Consider the following 24,629-nt stretch of genomic DNA (forward strand, 5'->3'; position numbering starts at 1 on the left):
TAATTTCAGTTTCATAAAGTCGGTTTCAGACGGTTACTAGGAAATTCATGTATTTACGTAATGGTAACCTTAAGCTGTATAACAGTATTCCTAGTAAATGATGAAATATGTACGAGCTTGGCGTGTCTTTTGCGCTGCTACACTTACGTTGGCAGTCAGATGATTTCCTATTCCAAAATCTATGCGAATTCTATCCGTTTCGTCGAACCTTATAACGTTTAATAACTCGAATACATTTCTGTTCCTAATTTCGTAATTTTATACATTTCCATAAAGTCTCTAGTGTCCTGTTTGAGTTCGTAATCGAGATTTCGTAGTCGCCGAAAAAGAGTGCGAGAAGAGCCACCTTTCCTCGAAAGAACCATAAAATAAAAGAATCAACTGGAATTGAAATTGCGTCGATAGGAAGGAAGAACGAAATACGTACATCGTCAGCTTCCATTCGTAAATTATAAAGTCGCGTGCGGATCGCGTACAAACATTCGTGACGATTGCTCGGCCGCAGATCAAATGACCGAGCGTAATCTATTAAATTAAAAAAAGCTACGAAGCAGTCGCTAAGGTCGATTCGTCCTTTGAAAGGGAAATAACTCGAGTACTCGACGGTATGGAAAAGCTCGCGGCATCAATCGAACTAGCCTTACGTCATCTTGCACACACCTCGTTGAAACTTTGTCGATTTGCTTATCCCACGTCCGAATAAGAATCGTCTTCGAATATTTTTACAAGAATTTTCCGCATACCTGTTACGGTAGCTAATTGTGGATATTGCCGTGTCAAATTTTGCGCAATAACAAGCTTTTATACCACTGTCTAGTACTTTGTATTCGACGATTCAGATAGGAAGTAAAGTCTACCACGACGTATTTAAAAAATCATCTTGCTTCTCCGCTCCTTACTCTCGATAATATACAGCTCCGTAAAAAATAGAATAATGGTTGCGACGGAATGTTTCTAACAAGCAAAATATCGGTACAACTATACGGTATGCCGTTAAATTTTCATTAGGAAAGATAACATTTACGACGTAACTTTCGAGGTAATGCAAATACAGTACTTCTTTACTCCGTTGTAATAAACCGGCGAAAGTATATAAGCCTGTAACGAATTCCGGAAGGATAGAAGTAATTGTAAAAACTTTAAAGCTAAAAATATATCCTACGAGTTCGAGACTCGGCTGTGACACGATGATTCTGGGAATGAGGTTTATGCGACCGAAAGCATCGTGTCCCTGTTACGCGAAAACCTTCTGAAAATTGAACGTAACCGCGCGATACGTTAGTCGCAAGTGAAGAATGAATGATTAACGAGGAGCGTGGGCAACGACGTTGCGCGATTTGGGCGGAGATGTTAATTCGAAAACGTCGCAAAAATAACGAAAGTTACTTAACTCGTTCGCGAGATAACCTATTTGAAGTAAACGTGCTTTGTTCGTGAATTAAACAAACACAGAGAGAACAGATTACTCGTATTACTCGTACGGTAGTCGTAAAAGGATTGATTCGTAAGTGACGCGAAGCAACGAATCGCGCGAGATTAACGACGTAACCTGCCGCTGATAGAAAATAAAACGATTCCGTAAAGTAAACGATGGATTGTATCTATAAAGAAGGAACGACGTGTAAGCTTAACGGCTTTGGGCTGGAAAGTAATGGTGTAACAGCGCGAGCAGGTGCTAGAGGGTGGAAAAGGGGAGAAGTAGAAGTTGTACGATCCAATGTTATAAAAAAGGGCGCGCAACCGGTAATAAGCCGATGTCGAAAGATGTCGAGCGAAATATAATGCAACGTGCTTCGCATCCCGCGTTATCTTTGGATACGACTTTTTAACGCTGGCACTGTCTCGCTCGTAAAGCCTTGGAAAACGGCTTCTTCCAAAGAAATTTGAACAAGGTGCGCGTCGCAGAAAACTTTCTTACGCGATATCGAGTTAATTTTCTTCTTCGAACAGTCCAATCATAAAAATCCAAGGAATCGCTGCCTTTACAACTTTTTCTTTCAATTTTTACGAAATTGTTACTGAATCTTTAACGTATCATCGGAGAGTGTTAAGCGGTAAGCAAAGCGAAGGAAAAATGCGAAGGAAATTAACTCGCGCGATGTAGCGAAGCACGTCTGGGAAAAATAAATATACGTAGAATATATCTTTTGTTAGAAAAAACGGTAAATATACACGTACGTAAGTACGTTTCGCCGTATGGTTCTGTCGATACTCGTGTGGCAATGTTTACGATGTCGCGGCCTGGAAAAAGCACGTAAGCGGATCGTTTCGCGTGTAATCATTTTTGAATTTTAGGAGACCCATTAATCTCCGGAATGTGGTTCGTTCGACTTTTGTCGCGTGCACAGTTCGGCGCTGGTTAGATTAGCTCAGGCAACCGTTCCAAATGAAAACACAGTGGCTAGGAGCGCACCAGTTTTCTTCCTTTTTTGTACGTTTATATTCGGTCCCGTAACCTACCGGCCCCAAAAGTGAACAGAATAATATCGATGCGGATTATAGATATACGATATTCGTATACGATAATATAATCGAGATTAGCGACGAAATAGCGGTATGCTTCTAATCGAGTATACAATGAAGTTCGCGTTTATTCACTGGCGATGTAACTTTGCTAAGAACAATCGCGTTAATTAGATTTGTTTCCTATGATCAGTTTGGATACTGCGATAAAAGGAGTATGTACATACGTATTATTTGTCAGGCGTATTTCCTTCCTCGCAAAGAACGAGGAGAACGAGAATCCTCGTAGCTTAATTGCTACTTATTTTAAGCGTTCGGGAAAACATTCAAGAAATATTCTTCGTTTCGTTGATTTTAGGTTTCGTGGGTAAGGCATCGAGATATTCACCTGCTGACGATCGGTCGGTACACTTACACGAGCGATCAACGTTTCGAGGCGATGCATACGCCGCACACGGAAGAATGGACATTAAGGATACGATATCCTCAGAAGAAGGATTCTGGTATTTACGAGTGCCAAATATCCACAACTCCTCCCATCGGATACTCTGTTCATCTCAACGTGGTCGGTAAGATATCCTTTAACCCGGATAGAACTCCGTTACTCTAATTAAATTACCATCGCGAATTACTCGAACCAACTTCTTCCACGCTGGTCCGCTTAAATCGAGTAACTTTTCTCGCAAACGTTTTCTACGTGACGCTAATGCATAGAATTGCTTACCCAGCGCACACGCGCACCGCTACGTACAAAAGTTTGACTCGCATCACGTCGTAAGCAAACCTCGAGGACGAAAACTCGGATAGAGGTGACCTCGGTCTTCTCGTTTTAACGGACGACGCGAGGTGTTGCGGGCGAAATTGCTACGCGAATATCGTAACTTAAGGGCAGACTTATCGTCCCAGACTTTGTAACCAAACAGATATCGCGGCAATCGCGTACGTATCGGCGGCTTAATCGTACACGCGACGACGGTTACATGAAAGGAAACGCGTTATTATTCTAGCAACGTAATTATACGAGCCAGTAAGAGCGTTGTATCGAGCGACGTTCGAGCAACGCGACGAGAAGAGAGGGATAGAGGATATGGAATCTTCCGCAGGTATAAACACCGTAATGACAATGCGGAAACACCGTCGAACGTACAATCCCATGCTGTCTGACGAAACCATCTATTAATTTGGAGGAAATTTTCCCTGATGGGTCGTGACATAGTTATAGTTATTTGCTCGCAATCGTTGTCATCGAACCGAAGAATTTTACGGCAAGACGTTTCTTTTTTACAAGCTAGATCGATCTTTATAGCAGATATCGCGTTTGATGGAACGAAAGATCACCCCGATATTCTTATAGTCACCGAACGCGTGAAATATGTAAAGCTTCTGGACAAAGTGTATGTCCGAGCTGCAAAATTTGTTATCCGAATGCGTCTTCTCGAGGGTGTTTTGGGTCGCTGAAGCTGAAAACGAGGGTCGTTTTTCACAGAAACGAACGGTTCTGAAAATTCCGCCGTACGAACATTTGGCCGGAGAGAGTCTTAATTGCAGAAATCCGCGTAAGACTACGATGTTCCATCGCTTGGATCACGATCTAATCGATACGATCGAACCTGATCCGTTACTCGCGATTCACATACGTCAAACGTATACGGAACAACGCATACGGTAGGTTAAGAGTATCAAATTGTAAAAAACGACCCTGATTTTCGGCTTCAGCGACCTCGAAAACCCCCTAACAAATGTCGCTCTGGTAGAATATTTTGCAGTCTGGATAGCCAATGCATTTATTTACATTTGTTACGATTACAAGCGCAATGTACTGTCATAATTGTTCTTAAAGATCTACCGTTCTCAGAGATAGTGGAATCAATTATCGCTTAATTACTCAAAACGATAATTTATTTCTAGCTACAAATCGGAAATCTCACCTTGATTACTTTCTATACAACCCAAGTGACTACCAAATGATAGTTTCTGCAAGGAATGTATGTACCGCTAGAGACGAAAGTTTTGCGAAGGAATGCAAGTTCTGTAAACGCATTTGGGAATTGTAAATTAGCACGGTAACGTTCGTTACGTGTTCTGTGTTTTCGTCTTTAAGAAGAACAACTTGAACGTAGCTAATTCGAACGACATCCGAAAATATCGTGGGTTCTTAAGCTTCTTCGTGATAAACGAAAGGCACAAGAGTTAAAGACGGAAGGAAAATAGCGAAAAGCAAAAGAAGAAAAAGTGGAGCTAATGGCTGATCCGATAGAATGGATAGAGTGGATAGATAGAGAGGATTCTGGCGATTTTTCCTCTTTCGTTTCTTTTCACAAGCAATAGGTTCATTAGCCTCGACGATAATTGTCTCGGTGCGTGACTCGCCTTTGCAAAAACATCGTTCGATACTCGACATCCGAAAGAGTCTTCCTGCTATTTTCTTGTCCTCGTCAGGTGGAAGTCGTGGAACTCATAAGAGCGGTAAGTCCTAAGATATACGGATCTGTGTAACGCTAGAAACAATCGCTTGATTTCTTTTTTCTTCTGTTCGGACTGCAGGATTTTAGCGGTAGCAACTAGTCGGGGTCCGATAATAGCCAGTGACGTTGATCGATCGCCAACCCTGTACATCGAACCGGATATACCGATGATCCGAGAGCAAAACGTAGCCTAGTGGAAACCAAAAGAATCGCGTACATATACGTATACGTATGTAGATCGTTATCGATCCGGCTGGATACGATGGAATTTGAGTGTCCGCCGATCTATCGCGGTTTCAGCGTTACAGTTCCGATTCTTCCAACTTGTAGGAAATCCTATGAAATCGAATCGCGAAAATAAGGTCGATAGAAATTGTAAACTTTCCTCGTTTCCTTATAACGTTAAGAAAAGCTCTCTCTTGTTCTCGAATTTTTAGTCGTGGAAGATACATATTCCGCGAATGGAATCGTAAAGTACGGAAACAAAGTCGAGCGAAAAAATAACTATGATCAGTCGCGAAATGGAAACTGTGGATACGAGTTCGATCGAGATAATCCGCGTAGTTTTAAGAATATTCGTTGCTTCGTGCTTGCTGGTAAAAAGAAGCGGAATAGCAAAGATGTACATGCACACACAGCTCTGTATCGACGTGGAAGCAGCCAACGCCGCTAAGAAGCAAGGAGCGAACGTTGATTTGAAATAACGGGCGGAAACGATGCACGTGGCTCGGTGTATCGTGCAAACTCCGCGTATTTACACGAGATTCGAAGGTAGAAGCAGAGAGGCGAAGAAAGAAACGGTGGAGAGTCGGATACGTCTTTAGGAAAAGCTCAAAAGGTGTTGGACAAATTGTTCATTCGTGGCAAATCGACGCCAGTTGCCGGTTTCTTTTGCGACGTCTAATAAAGGAACTAGACTAGAACGAATCGAAAAACAATTGCCGAGCTTTCAGCGGCATTCTTGGCACCCGATACCCGTGAAATTGCTGCGACAAATTGAGTCTTTCTGACGACAACAACAACGGCAACATCGACCTTTTCCTCTTGGTACCTGCTCCTTCTATTACTCGTCTCGTCTTTTTCTTTCTCTTTTTCTCTTGCTCTTGCTCGAACCTGGAATGCAAGCCAGTTGCATGGAAAAGAAACGACCCCGTCGCTCGTTTCGTTGTCTCCTTTAAAGCTTTCCTTCTTGACGAAATCGTTTGTTTCGCTGCCGCTTCTCCTCGACTCTACTCTTGCTCGCTCGAAAACCACGCAATTTATTTATAATTCTTCGAAAAAATTCTCGTCGACTCAAGCAGCAAATCAAAAGTATATTTTGCGCCGGGAAGTTTCGTGGCCGTTCCATCTCTCTGCAAATTGAATTTGCGGAATCGAGTCAAGACATCATTTGCCACGACTTTCTCCTCCGTTTCACCGTCGGCTTTTAATTCCGTGAAACGAACTTCGTTTCTGCTAACACCAACAAAAAAGGAAAGGTATTTAAACATTTTTACCTCGGAGCTCCATTACAGGAATAAAGTTAATTCCTTGAATGTTAACTTAAAACACGTCCGTTGTCATACCTCTTGCTATTCGAAAGTAACAGTTTTACGGGCTTTTACCAACGTATTTCCCCGCTGAAATTTTCTTTTAATTATTCGGTTTACCTTGCGCAGGAATCGTTCTTTAATTCTCCGTGAAAAACATTCGGCAAGCACTCCCCGAAAATGTACCGCGCTCTATTCAATACGTTCCCTTTTATTAGCCACCCTCTTTTCCCTTTTTACGAATTCACCGCAAGAAAAGGATCCGTGATCTGTCGAAACGATCACCGTTTACATTTATAGCCTCTTTACGATCGTCCCTTGTGTTACTTTTATCGCACGCATCGCAATTGCCGCGTCTAAACTACACGGACTTTGCGACAATCGTAGAAAATTATTTGCTGTAAACGCCGCAGGCATTATCGATCTCCACTCTAACGCTGTTTGCGTGCATTAATTATCAGCGTTTTATCAGAGATTCCGCTTCTCGTCGTTTCCGAAATCTCGTTGCATCTTCGCGTTTCGTTGATTTTCTCCTGTTTCGTTTTTACCATCGTTCGATGATATTAATAAATCGTGACGATTTATACGGAAAATAGACGAGAAAACCGAAGGTATCGGAAATAAATTTTGTCTAGAAACGTTGTTTGTTTTTGTTCGATCGAAGCAGGGCATTTCTCGTGCTTCAAACGTTCATATAATACGTATTTTATTCATCGTTCCAATTTACCCTGGTTCGCTATAAAAATTCCAACGTTCGCTGAAAGAAGAAACAATTTGCACGAATTTTTTCCTCTTTTGATTGCCAATTTCTGTTATTTAATTAATTAAAGCACAACGCCGAGAAACTTCGGTTGACGCGAAGCTTGCGGAAAGGGGAAGCGAGAGAAACAGAGTGCGGTGCTTTTGATCGCTTTTAATTTAATGAAATATCATTCCACGTTAGGAAGTTGAGAAAGCAACGAAGGATCTTGGCATTTTCGACGCGACCGGCATCGAACGAGAAATCGCGTTCCGATCGTACAAGTTATAGAATATCGATGACGTCGACGAAGGCCAATTCGATCGACCGGCAATTGCGAATTTTGACGTCACCGCGCAGGCCTTTACCTTTCGATCTTCTCGACGCAACGCAAACCAATTTTTGCTTTTCGTCGTACATCGATTTCCTTACCATCGGCTGTTCGGCCAAGTCGTCCTTCGTTCGTGAAACGAGAAGAAAGAGTCGTGGAAAGGGCTTATTGCCCAACAATTACGACACATTACCATAGAAATCTTTTCGGGAGAGAAGAGAAGAAAATAAACAAAGTTCTTCCATCGAAGACGAGAACCTATAAATTTCATTATTTAGTCGTTTAGTTAATTCGTTTGTACCTAATATTTTCTGTAAAATGTAAGCTACGATGCTGCAATTGTTAAACAAATATACCGAAAGTTTAACCCGTTTGTATTTTCACGGCAGTTACACCGAATATGTAAATGGATCGGATGGATAATTAACAAACGATTATCTCGTTCTCCGTTACGATTTAATCACGATATTCACACCTGGAATATTGCGGTTGAACCACAATGGATAATCATCGAAATGGCGAGTATAGAGACGAGTCAGTGTTTTCCCGTGAATACACCGAAATCTCCGTCTCCTTTCGCATAAATTAATATCAACGCCTGAAACCGAATAAGACAAACGGGGCAACTGTTTGAAATAACCTGACGTGTGTTCGTGTTGTTAATGTTTTGGAGCGCTCGGTTTGTACTGTGGCAGCCAGCTGTTCGAGTACTCGACTCTATACGGTGAAGATTCTTCGCAAATACAGGTTGAAGAGTCTTGTGCAAATCAACCGACAGGATTATGAATTGAAATACGCGAGCCACTGGTCTCCGATAAAACTAGATCACGATATCCTCCAGAGGCATGGAGAAATTGCACGTTATACGGCGAATGCGAAAACCTTGTACGATTGATCGATCGTGCACGGTAAATGAATGGAAGACGGCAAGATTTAAGTGAATTAGGGTTGGTTCTCGTGACCTCGACAGAATTAGAAGCAATTCCCGATTCTTGGCATCAATCTTATCAACGAATTCATAAAGACAAAGAAGCGGATAAAAATATTCCTAAACGTATATGTATGTGTATGTGTGTTTTTCTACCATCTTTAACGAAACGTTACGATTAAATTGGAATCGGGACGAATCGAAATTTGTGCACGTGTCTTTCGCGTCTTTCCGGTGTGTACAGCGTTTTCTAGGAAAAAGGCGTTATAAGATTCGAAAACTGCAATAAATTACGCATCTTTGAATAGAGCGTAAAACCTTTCTACTTCCAGGAGTAGAAACTTCCGAAACTCTCGTATGCGAATAAATAAAGTTAAACGTACCTCTTTTATCATTTTTACGTATCTATATTTTCTGGTAGAAGAAAAACTTAACGCGGAATAAATATAAAAAAGGGAATAAAACTAATTGGCTTGAATCCTTAAATTTGCAAGTCGACTTGTTTATATATTCCATTGTGAAAAACATTTAATGAATAATTAATAACGTGATTTCGTTGATTACAAAAATCCATTTAAATGTATATTTAATATTTGTAGAACATTTTAATTAAGATATATTATATTAACGTCTCGTTAGTATAATTATTCCCACATTATTGCGAAGTTTTTGCTTCGTACGCATTGACGTTACGATAAAAACCGGCCTGTAAAAACGCACTTTCCATTCATAGGTACATTTTCGGTTTTTCACTTGTACGTTCTTTGTAGCGCAATTTCGTTAATTTGGAATAAAAGGTGAAAAACATACGTTATTTTCAAGGAACATTTCGCGCCTACTGCAACGGAGTGCAACGAGTATTGGTCGCGAGCTAATCGAAGTCGATGGTCGGTGCTTCGTGCCGTTTTCAGTTAGGCGTCACGGTTAAATTCCGGACACTGCATACAACGTCCCTGTGATTTGTTACCTTCCTTGTTCGCGACATCGTTCGCTGGAAGAGAGAAAAATACGGCGTTCGTGTTCGATTGATTCAGACTCGTTCGTCGAACACTTGCATTTTGGTATCGCGTTACGCCTGCAGTTGAACGAAGCTCCGGTTTATCAAAACAGGAAGACGCGAAGTTTTCAAAAGCTTCTTCGCTTTCGAGGGAACCGACTCTACGGTCGAAGGGGCAGCTTTTAAACGCGAAAACCGATTACGTAATCCACGGGGCGTATGGTTGCGCGCAACAATGGAGGAAAAGGATGGCTCGCGTTAGGAATCTGGGGCTTTGATAAAACAGAAGCAAATCGCGACGGATCTCATGCGCAATTTATTGCTAATACGCGCCACGAAGTGCCGTCATCGTGACGGATTAACGAGGCGCCGCGCCGTTGAAAATGCAAAAAGCTTTAATTTCAATGACTATAGGGTTGGTGTGGCGTACGAGCTGAATAATTACATGGTAGGAAGGGGAGGTCGGATCATCGTGATAACAATACTCGAACCTCGGCGTTACAGCGTGCTATTGTAATTACCTCTCGTGCCTCAAGTGCAACGTGCTATTTTCGTGAAAATACCGGGGCCCTGGCACGCTCTATGCACGATACACCGATATATTCCTCCGGCAACGCCCTAGCCTCTTTTTTTTACCGACCACGCTAACTACGGCCTGCCGAGCATCTTCCATTAGTTGAATAATTGCCCGGGGAAAAGTGCTACAATGTGCGAACCTCTGTACTTTTCGATCGTTACCAAGGACGCGAGTATACATTTTGCGTTAATAACGCGCCACTCCGCAAGCTGCGTCCAACTTTTTCTTTGGCTCGCGTATCCACGCATCAAGTACGCTTACGCTTACGTCGTACTTACGTCGTAAGTGGGACATTTGGCCGATTGTTTGGTCGAACCGGTAGTCCAAGTTGCACGATCCTTTGATATACGATCGCGCCATATTCGAGCAACGAAATCGGGCGAGCTTCTACAAAACTTTAAAAACTGCACTGCGGTAAAATTTTACGAGCTAACGTATCGTTCGAACGAAAAGAGTTTATCAACAACCGCGTGAGCGAGTATTTTCCGTGTATGGATCAAACGCATCAGTAAGACGGAACGGTTGAAAGATTTCCGACTTTGTGGATTAAAGTAACTCTTGACGGCCTATAAATTTCGATGGTGTTCATTTACGAGCTTTGAAAAGGGTCAGTTGGCGTGGCTAAGAGGGACGGCAACGGGAAAAGCTTTTAACGATTGAGGATCAGTCGAGCATATCAGTTACAGTAACGGAGTACATCGACGCGGCAGGCACGGGAGTGATACCTACAGAAGCATTGCTTAATCCTGTTTCGATAATCCTCTCACCGGCGCGGCGCTGCTACGTTCGACCAAGTATCCTGCCCGACTAAACCACGAGAAATTCCCACCAATTCGAAAGTATCGAGTTTGAAATCAAAAGCGAAATTTAAGTAAACTATCTCGTGTTTTCTAATGGTCTTGAACTTGAACGGCCGCAATTCAGCTTCAACTTTGCGCGTTAACCGAAATCAATCTTCTTAGACGATGCGTTCATCTTTCAAGCGAATTAATTGAATTCAATGGTATCCTTTATGAATAACGCTTGACAGTGACGCGAACAGAAAATCTGCGTAGTTAACGAAGAAATCGCATTGACGAAAAAACAAACGTGCGTTTATGCTTCGAACTTTGTAAATATTCAAAACGAATGTTTCGTGAAAGATTATAAACTTTGCATCTCGCGCGTGACAAATGGAACGATAAAAGTTTCACGCGCGTGAACCGGACAAGGAAAAATGTTCTGCTTGAAAAATACAGAGAGGAAAGATCAAAATGTTCATGGGAAGCGAAATCGAAACGAGACCAATCGCAAAGAGAGAGAGAGAGAGAGAGAGAGAGAGAGAGAGAGAGGCGCGATCGCGTGAGAGCGATCCGAAAATTGGTTCGAACGAGCACAACTTAAACAGGAGTTCGTTTGAAGGTTCGATTGATCGAATAGAGTGTGCGGAAAGGACGAAATGGCGTTAGGCGGGAAAGGATAAAGGGATGAGGAAGAAGCAGGTTGAAGGGAGACGGTTTGGCGGAGAAGCAGCTCCGATTATCGCGACACGTCTAGCGGCCAAGCAATTTCTGCGAAAGCATCGGTTAATCCGGTTTCGATAATCCTCTCATCGGCACCGGTAGATTCTAGTAGCTGTAGTTTCGGCTGGAAGCAACGAAGGAGGAAGATAAAAGAGACCGAGAGGCACGACACGTTGGTGGGTTAAAGGCGAGGAGACAGAACGATTCGTGTAAAAGACAGAGAAAGAACGGATTAACGAGCTGTGCGGAGGATACGGGTGATATAAAGTTTCGTTAGTTCAATACGGTGGCGAATGATTTGGAATGTTGGCCGTATGCCAACCTCTTTCCAGTCGGTTTAACTGAAATAAAGGATGTCATATTGAGAATTTGCCGAAAATAATGTTCCGACCGATAGTGATGGCGCGCTATTGTAAGCAGAGACCGGTTCCTGGGGGATCCTGGCCGCCCGGGGAACGTTATTTTGCGGGATTATCGCGAACGATAAAACTGCTCCGTCATCGCGGTCGGGAATAACGATCGGGGTTGTTAGTCGATCGCGGTCGAAAATAACCGCGAGCTTTTACCGGCCCTTCCATTAGGATTGTACTCGCGGTCGAACGAACGGTGTCTCGTGGAAATTTATCGTTCGGCTGTGATTAATCCGTCGCGAAAACATATTACGACCTGCTCGACCAAACCACCGACAAATGCTCGTCCGACTGCATTCCAGGTAAACGGATATTTTCTATTAATCGATCGATCCACCGGAAATAGCGCGAGTCGCGGAGGAAATTGTTAGGCTCGTTGCATCCCGTTCTGCCTTTTATTTCATCGGCCACCAGACCACCAGTATTTTACTTTATTTCGCTTTATTTTATTATATACGCATAGAGTATAATTCGACTACGGTCTAATAAAACCGCGAAGCGATCGTTTCTCTTCTAATCTCCAGCGTTCGCGAATCTTCTGAAACTTTCCGTCGTATCTTGCTGACGCTTTACATCGACTAACCCTTTCATTACGTAAGATACACTATGTACCAAAGTTGGTTTCACGGTTATGGTGCAAGTTGTGCAGGTAAGAAGACTTCTCGAATTTCGAAACGATAATAAACTCTGTAATGCCCTTATCCAACGTTACGAAGCGTACACGGCAATTTGCGCAACAAATAAAACCAATCGGAATTCTGTAAACCGCACAATGGATTCGAAGCGAGTTGTAGCGAGCGGATCTTATTAGAGTACGAATATTTCCACGGCTTTTCGAAAAGTTAGCCGAGTACTTGGAGCGGGCATCTTGGCATTATCATGGTCCTTTGTGCGAATGGCTCTTGTTGAACAGTTCCGTCCAAGTTCCCTTGTGACCACTGCAGAATCGTTGGCTACGGAGTGCCTCGTAACATAGAACGCGCCGGGCTGTCCAGTTTCATGCTTGAGAAGACATTTTGATCGTGCATGCCCATTGAACGTGGCCAACCAGAGCCTTATCTCCCCGTTAATAAGATATTGGCCGCTGAAATATTCACACCTCGTTCGAGTACCGCTTAAACAAAAACGATGTATCCGTTTTACGAACGGGACGGTTCGTTCGTTGATTCTCAAATATTTCTTAATTCCGAAGCGACGAAAAGTTTTTCCAGGCCGTTGACCATCCACGAAATTTTCACCGAACGCGTTCAAGCAGCCGTCGGTAAGAAATTTGCTCGCGCAGGAATTCCTATCGAAGGTACGCGAATTTTTTACGTCAAATTTAAGGTAAAGGTTTAATTTGTAGAAAGTACGTCGACTGGAGTAGTAGACGGCAAGGGTCGAGATTTATAAATCGTTAGCTTTCGTTTCGGCTTAGCCGAAAATTTCTCGAAACTTTTTCTCAGCTATCTGTAGCCCGCGAGAAGGCAGCAATTTCGCCAATCTGTAATAAAGCGGTCCGCCTAAACTTTCCTCGAAATGGATTCTCCCGACTCGGCGCGATGAGCCATAATCTTGTCTCGCTTAGTCTTATTAAGAATTTTTTCTGCTTACGCTCTCGAAAATAAATTTTTTTTTTTTATCGGCTAGTTAATTTGCATGAGTTTATGACAGTTTATGACATAAACTCCGCGATTCGAGCTGACGACGGAACGCCTTGCGCCAAACGACCAAGCGATCTTCTTGCCACGGGATTTCGAGTTCATCTCGAGGCAATTACCACGAAATCCAGATCGAAGCATCCCTCTCTCCCCGTGCGAAAAACGGACGGGACGAATTCTCTGTGGACGATGCGATGATCAGAGTTCGGCTCGATTTCCGTGGCCGCAAGCCGTCCTAGGGACGCGCGAAAGCTATCGGTCGGTGCATCCGAACGCAATCAATTTCTATCGGTAATGGCGTGGACGGAAGATTATTATCGGAGAGAGGAGTGTTCGTGTCGGTGATAGAAGGGCAGGGCAGAGTACGTGAGTCGTGTCGTGACACGGAGGATATGGCGCGTAACATATGGGAATCATAGGTTCTGAAACCGTAGGAGCGGCTCGAACGGTTTCGATCGCAATGGTCGCAACGCGATGCAACGCGACGCGACGAAGCGTTGCTAATAATACATGCGTCGCGTCGATCGCACGCTTATCCTACGTTAAGTCATACTCGATACCGCCCCGCCGGTTCTGTGCATGTCCGTCGGGTGAATGTCCTCGTAGACCAAGTCCGGCGTTATTGTCCTTCCGAACACCGGTCACGACCTTCAACCGCAATGGAAATCGCTTTGCGACGTTGAACCTTCTGGTTTGCGTGGGACGCGGGGCCTTCGTTATCGATCGCCAACTCTCTTTTCACGTACCGGAATAATTTATCTACGCCTCTGGCTGATGTTCCAGTCTCCAGTCACGTCGTGACTCTGACACGACCGTCTCTCTGTATTTCCAGATGAAACGAGGCTACGTAGCGAATCGAACGATTTCACGCGCTCTTCGCCTTTAGGAATTTTGGCCTCGCCCTTTCGTAGCAGCTTCGTTGATAAATTGCGAGCAAAGTCGTTTTGATGCGCGAAACGATAGCCCTGCAGAATTACGAATATCGAGCTTTCTTTGCTCGCTGAACAACTTCTAGTTGGCTAACTTCTTCGTTATAACAACGATCTCGATTTCTCGCTTTTTACGGACAATAAATTATCACACTCGAGGAAAGAATTGTCTGCTCGTCGTGGCGTTCCTTACTTTTGTCAAAGTTGTTACGCGCGTGAAATTCATAGCGAAAGTTACGTTTCTAATCTCAACGAATTGCGAAGAAATAAAATTCGGAATACGGCGTAAAATTAGATGAATGACAAATAGGAAGAAAAACGAGGCGAAAATATCGTTTCTTAAAAAGCGAATAAAACGCTGGAGTGGGAGGTTTTAAAGCCGTGGAATCGAGTTGATTAGATCGTCGGGATTTCGGTGTATCAACGTCGAGGAGAATTCTATTCTTGCCGGAGCGTCGATTTACTATCCACTTCCACTTGTTAGCCTTTTTTGCGAGCCACTGGGAGCACCGGTGATTCAATTGCGGCCGAAGTCGCGGTCGAGTTAGGTATCCAGGGCCTCTTCGATTTATTTCCTGTCGTAGCTCCGAGGCCAAATAAACATCGACCGGAGATCGACGGTTTCGGTAGATATTAATTCGTCGAATTGGACGAACCTTAGGGATTCTGGCCAAACCCAGTTACAGAATTATCGAAACAAACGTTCTAGATATTTAAATTTTGTCGTTTCGAACTTGCCTTGAAAAAAATATCTATGTTTCGTCGATCGAAACAAGTCGGAGAAAAAATTTCGAATTAAAAGCCGTTTAAAAAGAGCAAACGTTTGTCGAAACGGACATCTTCCGCGATAAGCGACGTCGGTGACGAACGAATCGATACGCTAACAGGCAGGCTCGTCGAGTTTTCAGCGTAATCGATCGATTTCTTCGCGTACAAACGTCGATGAATCCCCTATGAGACAGCTACCAAAGAACGGATCGATTATTTCTCAAGGAGCGAATTCTCGAGGTGTCGCTACTGCCACGTAAACTGTCTTCTGTGCCGATACTCGTCCCGTTGTTCCTTCGGTCCACTCAAAGTTCCCGAAGGAGAAGCAATATGCCGTTGAAGGGTCACCGCGACCCTTAACGCTTAAGGCTTCTTCAGAGAAAGCCAAGATCTCTCGCTGCTGTCAAGTTTCGCTCGAACGATCGCCGGTCGTCCCCGTTCGGATAACGCGCAACTTATCGGCCGGTTCGATGGTTCGTCGAAATCTTTGACGCAACGACGGTAGCTCGCGCTTAGAAATCTTCGTCGATGCGTTTACCGTTTCTCGAGTCTTTTAATTTAATCCAGGAAAGATTTTTACGTCTTCGAGGTGCGAACAAAGCAATTCCCTCGAGCGAAAGCTGACGCTGTACGAAGCAATTTGCGTCTCGGTCGAATAAGAAGCAACTCTGTTTACAGTGAAAACGTATTTGTTCGAGAATGTACGACCCTCTTAAGGCAGCGTCGTTGAAAATTGAACACGGAAGCGAGAACCAGGGGTTGGTCAGCAAATCATGACTGACCAAAGAGAATTCGAGAAACTCGAGGAATCCCCGTAGCCGTCCTCGCTTCTCTTCCTCCGTCGTAGGTGAACCGTCGCGCGAATAAACCTGTTATTCCTTCCTGCAAAATGCCACGGGAATAACAAGACCACACCCGTGAGGCGATTACCACTGTGGATGTTTGTGTACCGTGTACCGCCCTGTCAACGGTCAACCGTCTACCAACGAAATTGCAGTCTCTGGAGCAAAAGTCAACGATCGTTCTATCAGCAAAATAGCAAAATCCGAATTCTATTTGCTGTTACGCTCTTCCTAACATGGATATTTTTCGCATCGTTCGAGCGACATAATTCTGTTCCGTAGTAGGCTACAACAGGAACATCGTTTTCCGGTGGATTATTTTACCGCGATAAGTTTTTATCGTTTTATCGTTATACGTAGCAGGTGCAGCGAGAGTTTTATGGAGCTTCCGTAAATTGTTTGCGAGAACGTTGTATCGCAGATATTGCGGTGCATTTAACAGTCGAAGGACATGCTACCGGAGAGGAAACGAAGGTGCCCGAGTTGGCAGGACGACCCTAAAGTTGGTCAGCAAACCAAGGAAATCCGGAGCTCGAGCTTGTCAGATAATCCAAACTCTACATCGAACGCTCAAGAAACGTGCTCTCCTCGTAGCGCATCCGTAATCTTAGGTCTCTGTGTGACAATTGTACGATGAATTACGGCAACGGACAAACTCGCTAGAAACCTAATGTCAACTCCAGAAACCAACGCGAAATATTCGCAGGAGTAGCAGCAACGAAATATTCCCTACGGCGTGCAGCGGCAGCGGCGGCGACGCCAGTGAAATCCACCTGTTTATTCATAGCCAAGTGCGAAACGTTCGTTGCCGCTGCGAATATTTTACGTTGGTCTGGAGGCTCCTTAATTCTATTTCAGCTTTGTTTCATATTTCGTCCTCCCTCTTTACGCGCTTGAAATCTACGTGTAACGAGTCGCACGGAATAGAATACCTTCCGATAATTTCTCTCGATACGAAAAAAGAAGTAAACTCAGGTGTGCTGTTATACCGGTGCTAATCTAATGCGCTACCGTTACGAATATCTCGCGAATATTGTTTCTGCGACTCGTTCAAGTAAACAAAGCAAGCAAAAGAGCAAGGAGGATAAAGCAAAACTTATTAACTTAAGATTCCATAGCGACTGTCCGAAGGGAAGGTTCGTCCGTTTGATCAAATTTATGTACATCGTAATGCTCGCAGAACACGAGACGTCCCATCAAAACGATTCGATAGACGATACGCTTTTCCGAGCAAGTAGACGCATTCCGAAGTAGGCGGCCTTTCGTTGATTGTACGCGACGCGAATTCTTTCGAAGGGAATTCCGATTTATGTAGAACTGATCCGATCGGTATTCCCTCGGTCAAGTCCTGCTTTCGAGAAACAGTATAGGATATATCGTATCGAGAGATCTTTGTCCGTCGTTATTGGATTTTATTCGACGGACCAACCTTCTCCCTGTGTCTAACAATAAGATTGAATTTGAGCACTCCAGAGCAAAAACAAGCGTTTCCCTTCAACCGTTTCTGTTTGCTATTTAAGAGAAACATCCAGACCACTATTCTTCGTTAACGTCACTTTACCCGATCCTTGTATCGTGTCTATAAATCTAATAGGATCATCGAGTCGTCGAAGGGATTGCCACGCATAATAATCGAAACATCTATTCACTGGTTACGTGGTATAGTCGATGGAGTTACTCTCGACAAGCAAGTTTGAAATTTAGATTCTACAATATTTTAGACACGGAAGGATCACGAAACACCGTAACCGAGCCTCGCGAGCTTGGTCTCGAGTCGCTGCTGTACGCCTAAAAATATCTTTCATAATTTCTAACGTATCGTGGGAATTCGTGGCAGATGGAGCTATTTGCACTACCGACGATATATTTTAAATATATGGCTAGATGTAAGATAAAAGAACGTAAGATTTCTCGCTAAGATCGATCGTATCTCTCAAGTAAATTAATTTTCCTCGAAATTCTTTTCTAATTTCCCTCGCTCGTATATCCTCGTTAATCTTCTTCATCTAACTATTTCTCGTTTTCTTCGTCAAAATTAAACAGATGCTTTTTGGTTTATATGCATCGGTTTAATCAGTAAAACCGATAAAGAGTTCGTTCTGATCGCAGAACCGGTCACCGAGATCGCCGGAGCTCCAGATCTGTTCATCAACAAGTACAGCACGATAAACCTCACATGCCTCGTCAAATATGCTCCCGAGCCACCGTCCACGATCGTTTGGAGTCACGATCACGAAGTAAGTACTCGCAACGTTTTCCTCTTATGCCTGTCAAAAGCGGAAGACACCGAAGGGTTTTCAAGTTTTCGCACGCTAACAGAAAACAGCTATTCTGATAAGCTGATACATCTTCCGCAACTAACGTCGTTCTTTGTAACATTAAAGAGGGTCGCAGGAATACGTGTACATTGTACACGCGGTTCATTGTTATCCTACGATATCGATTATCGTTGCAGTCAATAGCGTTCCTACGAGCCCCGTTATTTACGAAGCCTGCTAACAAGCTCGCGATTGTTCCTGGACAACGATGCGTAGAGGGGCAGCGTGTAAATAAAGACGATTCGAACGTAAATTATTCGTGACTGAGATAAAGCTGCCGTTGATCGAGAATCGAGGCTTGTCGTTCGCCACTAGGAATTTATTAGTAAAAGGCCGTCGTATTTCTCCTCTGCCCTTCGGTCAGCGTATTATAAACGACCGAAAGAACGATAGTCGATCAAAGAGGAGTAGACAAACGCGACGGGAATGAATCGAAACTCGCGTTCTATTTTCGTGTTCGGTTACTTTGCCTAAATCGTTCTTCTCTTTCGTTCGCCAACTTCGTTGAAAATGCGAAGAAGAGAAGAGGAAGAGAAACGAAGAAAATATAGAAGCGAAAAGTAGGCTCGAGGAGCCGTTTCGTAGGTAGTCGGTATCTCGGCGTAGGCTGAAAACGCGTTTTAAAGGCATTTATTCCGCGATGCATTTCGCCACTCGAAAGAGACACTTCCTGTCACCACTTGTTCCCTCGTCTGCAGCGCCAAGTAGCTTTATTCGGTGGTAGTCACGTTACGAGGTGGATAATGCGACGCGCTGTCCGTCTTCTTTGTTTCGCAGGCGATTACCTTCGACACGCCGAGGGGTGGTATCAGCCTGGTCACGGAGAGAGGACCCGTGACTTCCAGCCGTTTGCTCATTCAGAGAGCGATCGAGGCAGACGCGGGCCTGTACACCTGTTCGCCGAGTAACACCCATTCCAGCAGCGTACACATTCACATCGTCAATGGTAAACGAAAACATTGATCTTTGTTTTAATTGTACCACTAATTCGATTAAGTACAATTGTACAAACTCTCGTACGAACAGTACCAACGTTTGGTCGCGCTATATAAAACATATATATATGTCGTGTCATTTCTCACAGTCCTCTTACCGGCAAAAGGTATGTCGTCTTTCCCACTCCGTGGCCATATCCTTCTAGAATCCTTATTATTTTCAACTTTCGACAAAGTCTTTCGATACGCGTCCAAAACGAAGCGAATAAGAAGCTGCGAGAGGCACCGAGCTTGGTAAAAGAAAAATGACCGATAATCGTTGATTGGTCCCGAGGCAGCCTCGCGAATTACTTTCGCGTCGTCCGTACGTAACTTTAGAATATAACGCAATGGGCCTCAAATATCGCCACTCGAAGCCGTTGCCGAACCTAAACCCCGTTGACACATTTATGGTTCTAGTTATTGGCTATACGATATGCTTTGATATTCGTCCACCTCGATACGAGCATCTCCTCTATAAACGAGTTATCGCTAACAAGTATAACCGTTTGGTACTTTTATTTAATTAATTAATTTATTTATTTTGGTACTTTTATAAAGTACGCGAATGTTTCCAATTTCGTGGTACGCTGTTTATTCGAAAGATATTAAAGACGAAGGTAGTCGGTCGAGGTAATTGCTCGAACCGTTTGTCGTAACACCACATTACGGTGCTGTACGATATTTTCTTCCAATTTTTCCTGCTGTTAGTCGCCGAAATCACTTTGCATAACATTAACCCAAATAGCAGAGCGACGCCCTAAATTAAATATCTCTGTGTTTTAGTTTTAGAGATGCAGGCCGACGTTGTTACGATAACCCATTATCTTGATTCGTTTTATTCTCGATGGCGGAGGTGTGCGTGCAAAACTGGGTACAAACGAGTTTCGTAAACCGCGTAATCAAAATGAAATCTTCGGTCGCGTACATGCTGGGGCTCTCTCGCGCGACATCGGAGGGAAGGAACCGGGAAACTTGCCGGGAAGAGTTTGTTGCGAACGAGCGTAACGCGTTACAACCAGTTTCAGAAGTTCCCAAAATTTCATTTACGCATCACTCAGACATATTAGAAGACGCTGTTCGCGTACAATTACGTTTAATTGCATAAAGCGAGTGGAGATGTTCGTCTAGCTGAGCGTGGCGTGGCGTCGAGTCGCGTCGATTCGCGTCGAGTCGCGTCGAGTCGCGTCGAGTCGCGTCGAGTCGCGTCGAGTCGCGTCGATCGATCGAAAAGTCGTCTTTTTCTCGAGAACGCGACAGTTTCGTCGTGAATGTTGTTTCCAATGTAATTCATTACGGTTGGCAAAATGGAGACTACCTTTTTACATCGCACCGTAAATTTCGGTTTGTTGCAGAGCATCCAGCAGCAATGCATCACGGCAGCGGCGGCGGAGTGGCTGCGACCTTACTTACCCTCGTTCTACTTCTTTTCATGATCATTTAGCCGGTGCTTGGTTTTCATGGAAGGTTTTAACTGCGGCGCAAATTGCGTGTTAGCGAGCCGCGGCGATCGAGTTCGTCTTCGTTCAAACGACAAACCAACGTCGACTTCGTCTAACTCGTCTAAGCGTCGTCGTCTGCATATCGATCGTAAGAACATATTTCCGAATAAGTTACTTTCTTCCTTTGTCCCTTGCGAGAACACTTTTACGAAAATACTCGATCTTTTAGTCGTGTTTCTTGTTTCCTAGTTCGACGTTATACCGTAATGTCCAGCGACGTGCAACGTAATTTAAGCGATTCCTTTCTGATATTGCGACAAGTACCAGCGAATTTTTCAAACTCTCCCTTCTATTCTCTCGCTGTCTTTCTTACGATTTCGCGCGGCAATCGCCCTCGACGATTTTCGTACACATTTAACGCCAGACCGGTACGGATTCGGCCCATGAGTTTCCATTGTATCGAATCTCCTGTCTTTAGTCTGCCTCCTTTAGTCTTTCCATCAAGTAGATACGTCCTACTCGCGGCAGGAAATCTCTCCTGTTCTCTTCGGCGTTAGCTTGAAACGCGTTCGCTCGAATCGGTTGCGCATGTATATTAAAGAACGTATGGTACGATAATACGTTTCTACGAGTTAAATTGTTCGTAGTACTATAGAAAATCGTCTCGTTGTCAGTTGTTATCGAATCGTTAAAAACATTTTGCGAATCGATTAAATCTTTTTAACGAGCCTTCGCGATGATTTTCTGCGTAATTTTACGATCGAACGAGTAATCGAGTTACGGTAGCGCAACTGCTACCGAGACTGGATGTAATTAAACAAAAACTCGTTCGAAATGCTGCCACGGCGTCCAATGATAAACCCGCTTCGGTCTCGTGTCGCGGGAACTTTCGCCTTGTTTTCGTCTATGCGTTTCTATACGTTTACCTCGAAAAGGATATTACTATCCTGGCAAACTTGTTACATACTATTCCTGTCATCGGGAAATACAATCAACGCCAGACGGAAGAGCGTATAGTCTTCCGTGTCTATCGCGAATAATCGACTTACGAGTGTGAACGAAAATTCATTTAGAAACAGGAACTACCATAAGCATGTTGCATATCAGAGAGAACGTTTTGCGAAAGTTTCGAACGAGACGTTTATAGATCATCAAAGAATTTACGTAGACCTGATAGAAACGAGAGACTCTAAGGGAATCTAAGAAAGAAGATAGAGATGAAAGGATATTGGAATGTAAGTACATATATATATATATATATGCGTAAATACGTATGGCGTAAGTGGAGCGACGTTTTCGAAATTTTCTGTCTCACGACAGTCGTGTGGCGTGAATGTTTTAAATGGTCTTGATTTAGAAACGATGTGATTCGACGTTGTTTTCATTGCCAGATCGTAAATCGGTCCAAGAGCGCGCAAACGCTTTGTCACGCAACTTTTTTCCTTTATTCGCGCGATAAAAGTTTGTTTTCGTGGAATCGCATCGTAGAAAGCTACAAATACGTCGCAACGATGCGCGCGCCAGTTTCTTTCGAAGGTATTACGAATATAAAGGCCAGTCATTCCGTCGCAACTCAGTGCACGGACAATTGTGCCAGAAATTTGAATACGAGTTTTATTTCGGAAATAAAAGACTGGATCAGCGGTAGAGGTCGAGTGCACCGATGCGCAGCACTGGTTAAAGAAAGAGAGTGTTGCCAGGAATTAAGAAAAGAAACGCTGAAACAGTTTAGCCAAAAGCTCTGCGGGGCTATTCGTACCGACTACTTAATTTTATTCTTTTATAGGGAGAAACCTTTAAACCATTCTCATTAAAGCTTATTTCCGGGGTAAACTTATTACGTACCATTTTCGCGGATATTTTCGTGCGGATGCTCGAACAAAAGCATGCACACGAAGCGAATAAATTGCGTTATGGCGGATTAAATTTAGAATTTATTACATGTTTGTATTGCCTACCGTACACACACGTTTGTTTGCGGCAATGTAAATATTCGTTGTATCGATCGGTGTAACTAGCATCGCGTTCGCACAATGTATAATAATCTTTGTTGCTTTTGTTATGTTCTTTTTTGTTATGCCTAAGGGACCACGAGAGTTAAGTAAATATAGATGGTCCAATTATTCTCATCAAGTTAGTGTTTGAAAACGAAAGGCCGGGTGTTTGCGTGGACAAAAACATCTTATGGATTACATATATTATGTACGTAACAAAGAAAACGCGTTTGTTGCCAAGAAATCGTACCAGCGATTCGTCGAGTTCTGTGTAAGCCTACCCCTCCGTGTTATACTTATTATCCCAGAGTGATATCTTTCCTCCTCGAAGTAGATTTTCGGCGACAAAGATATCGTGTTCGATTTATGGCTATCGTTTATATAAAATACCCGTGAGAGTGGGTTAAAATCTTTCTTTTCCCTGTCAATCTTCCAATAGCGATAACTCAGAATCCATAGGATAAAAGCTCACCTTATTTAGTATGAATTTGCCGCATGGACATAATCTCCGGAGAAATTCTCTCGTTCGACGACGAGGAGAAGCGATGTACGATCGAAAATCTGGGATAACGGGGCTATCTGGTAGAAAAATTGAAATCGCAAAAATCAACGAGACTCTGTTGTTATCGTACGAAGATGTCATTACGAGCATTGAATCGTCGTAACGCGAAAAGCGCGACCGTAGTAACACGTTGAAAGGAGGATGGTAAAAAATGACCAATTTTTGTATAGCTCAGGCAGTAAAAATATTTATAGAACGTCGTTCTACTAGTTTTCAAGGAATTATACGTACATGATGGAAAAGCTGTAAAGAAAAGCAAGTTGCAGTATGAAACGAACAGGCCGAAAAATTGATAACCGTTAACTTGAAATGACGATAACTCTGTATAGAATGATATCCTATAAAGGAAGAACCGAAAAATCTCCATTTGTATCGGTTGGTAGGACTTGTTGGCAGCAGACGCGTAAAACGGAATATAAAGTTTCGCGTAAAGCGTAAAGGTTTTCGGCCGAATCACAGCGGACACATAAACTTCATCGTATATTTCACGTTATATGTATATTTACTCGTAACGCAGTACCGTTAGTTGTAAGCGTTTTTACGAAGCCGAAAGAGCGACAAGAGTATCTATCTAAACGTATTGTTAGCCGTTAAAACGGATATCGATCCGATATTTAACGTGGTTAGTCGACGGTTATGATAACTAGCCATTGCGTCTTCTTCGTTTAAGAGATTTTTTACAAGTGTACATAGTTAAGGACCTCGAACTTTATAGCGACGATTCTTATTCTCTCGTTGTAGCAATTTATTAAATTAAAAAGGAAATCTGACCCATTCGATGTTATTTCTGAAAACTATTGCAACGAATGACAACGTACATGCCATAACCAATTCCACGTTTAAAGTCTAGCACGGGGTAGTATTTCCTAGTAATCCGTTAATTCCTAATCGAGCATCAGATTTTTATTTTTATAACGCTGAGATTCCTTAAAAATGCATGACATTGCTAACAGCGATGTATTTAAATTGACAACCATTACTTCCTCTTCCTTCCATCTAACGATGAATCGAAAATAAGATAAAATATCTTTACGAATAAATTTTCATCGGTCTGAATACGTTCGTGATAAAATCAAGATTTGCGTCTTTTGGAAATATTCACGCGTTTAAATAAACGCACATGAAAAGGTTGTTCGGAAAATTTCTAGTCCTTTTTACGGTAGATACATCTTGCCATTATTGTTGTGCAATTGCCGAGGTTGCAAGAATATTATGAATT

General features: G+C 43.2%; 1 protein-coding gene across 5 annotated transcripts in view; it reads left to right on the top strand.

Annotated features, from left to right (window-relative positions):
* LOC139991180 (zwei Ig domain protein zig-8) overlaps positions 1-24,184 on the top strand; it is a 92,251-nt gene extending 68,067 nt beyond the window's left edge. For all 5 annotated transcript variants that reach the window (XM_072011108.1, XM_072011128.1, XM_072011117.1 and 2 more), the window contains 4 exons: positions 2,822-3,032; positions 18,230-18,357; positions 19,216-19,384; positions 20,768-24,184. In XM_072011108.1, coding sequence (XP_071867209.1) covers positions 2,822-3,032; positions 18,230-18,357; positions 19,216-19,384; positions 20,768-20,856 — 597 coding nt within the window. In that variant the 3' untranslated portion in view covers positions 20,857-24,184. The remainder of the gene's footprint in view (positions 1-2,821; positions 3,033-18,229; positions 18,358-19,215; positions 19,385-20,767) is intronic.
* The last annotated feature ends 445 nt before the right edge of the window (positions 24,185-24,629 follow it).

This window comes from Bombus fervidus, chromosome 1 (genome assembly GCF_041682495.2).
Source record: "Bombus fervidus isolate BK054 chromosome 1, iyBomFerv1, whole genome shotgun sequence".
Taxonomy (NCBI): domain Eukaryota; kingdom Metazoa; phylum Arthropoda; class Insecta; order Hymenoptera; family Apidae; genus Bombus; species Bombus fervidus.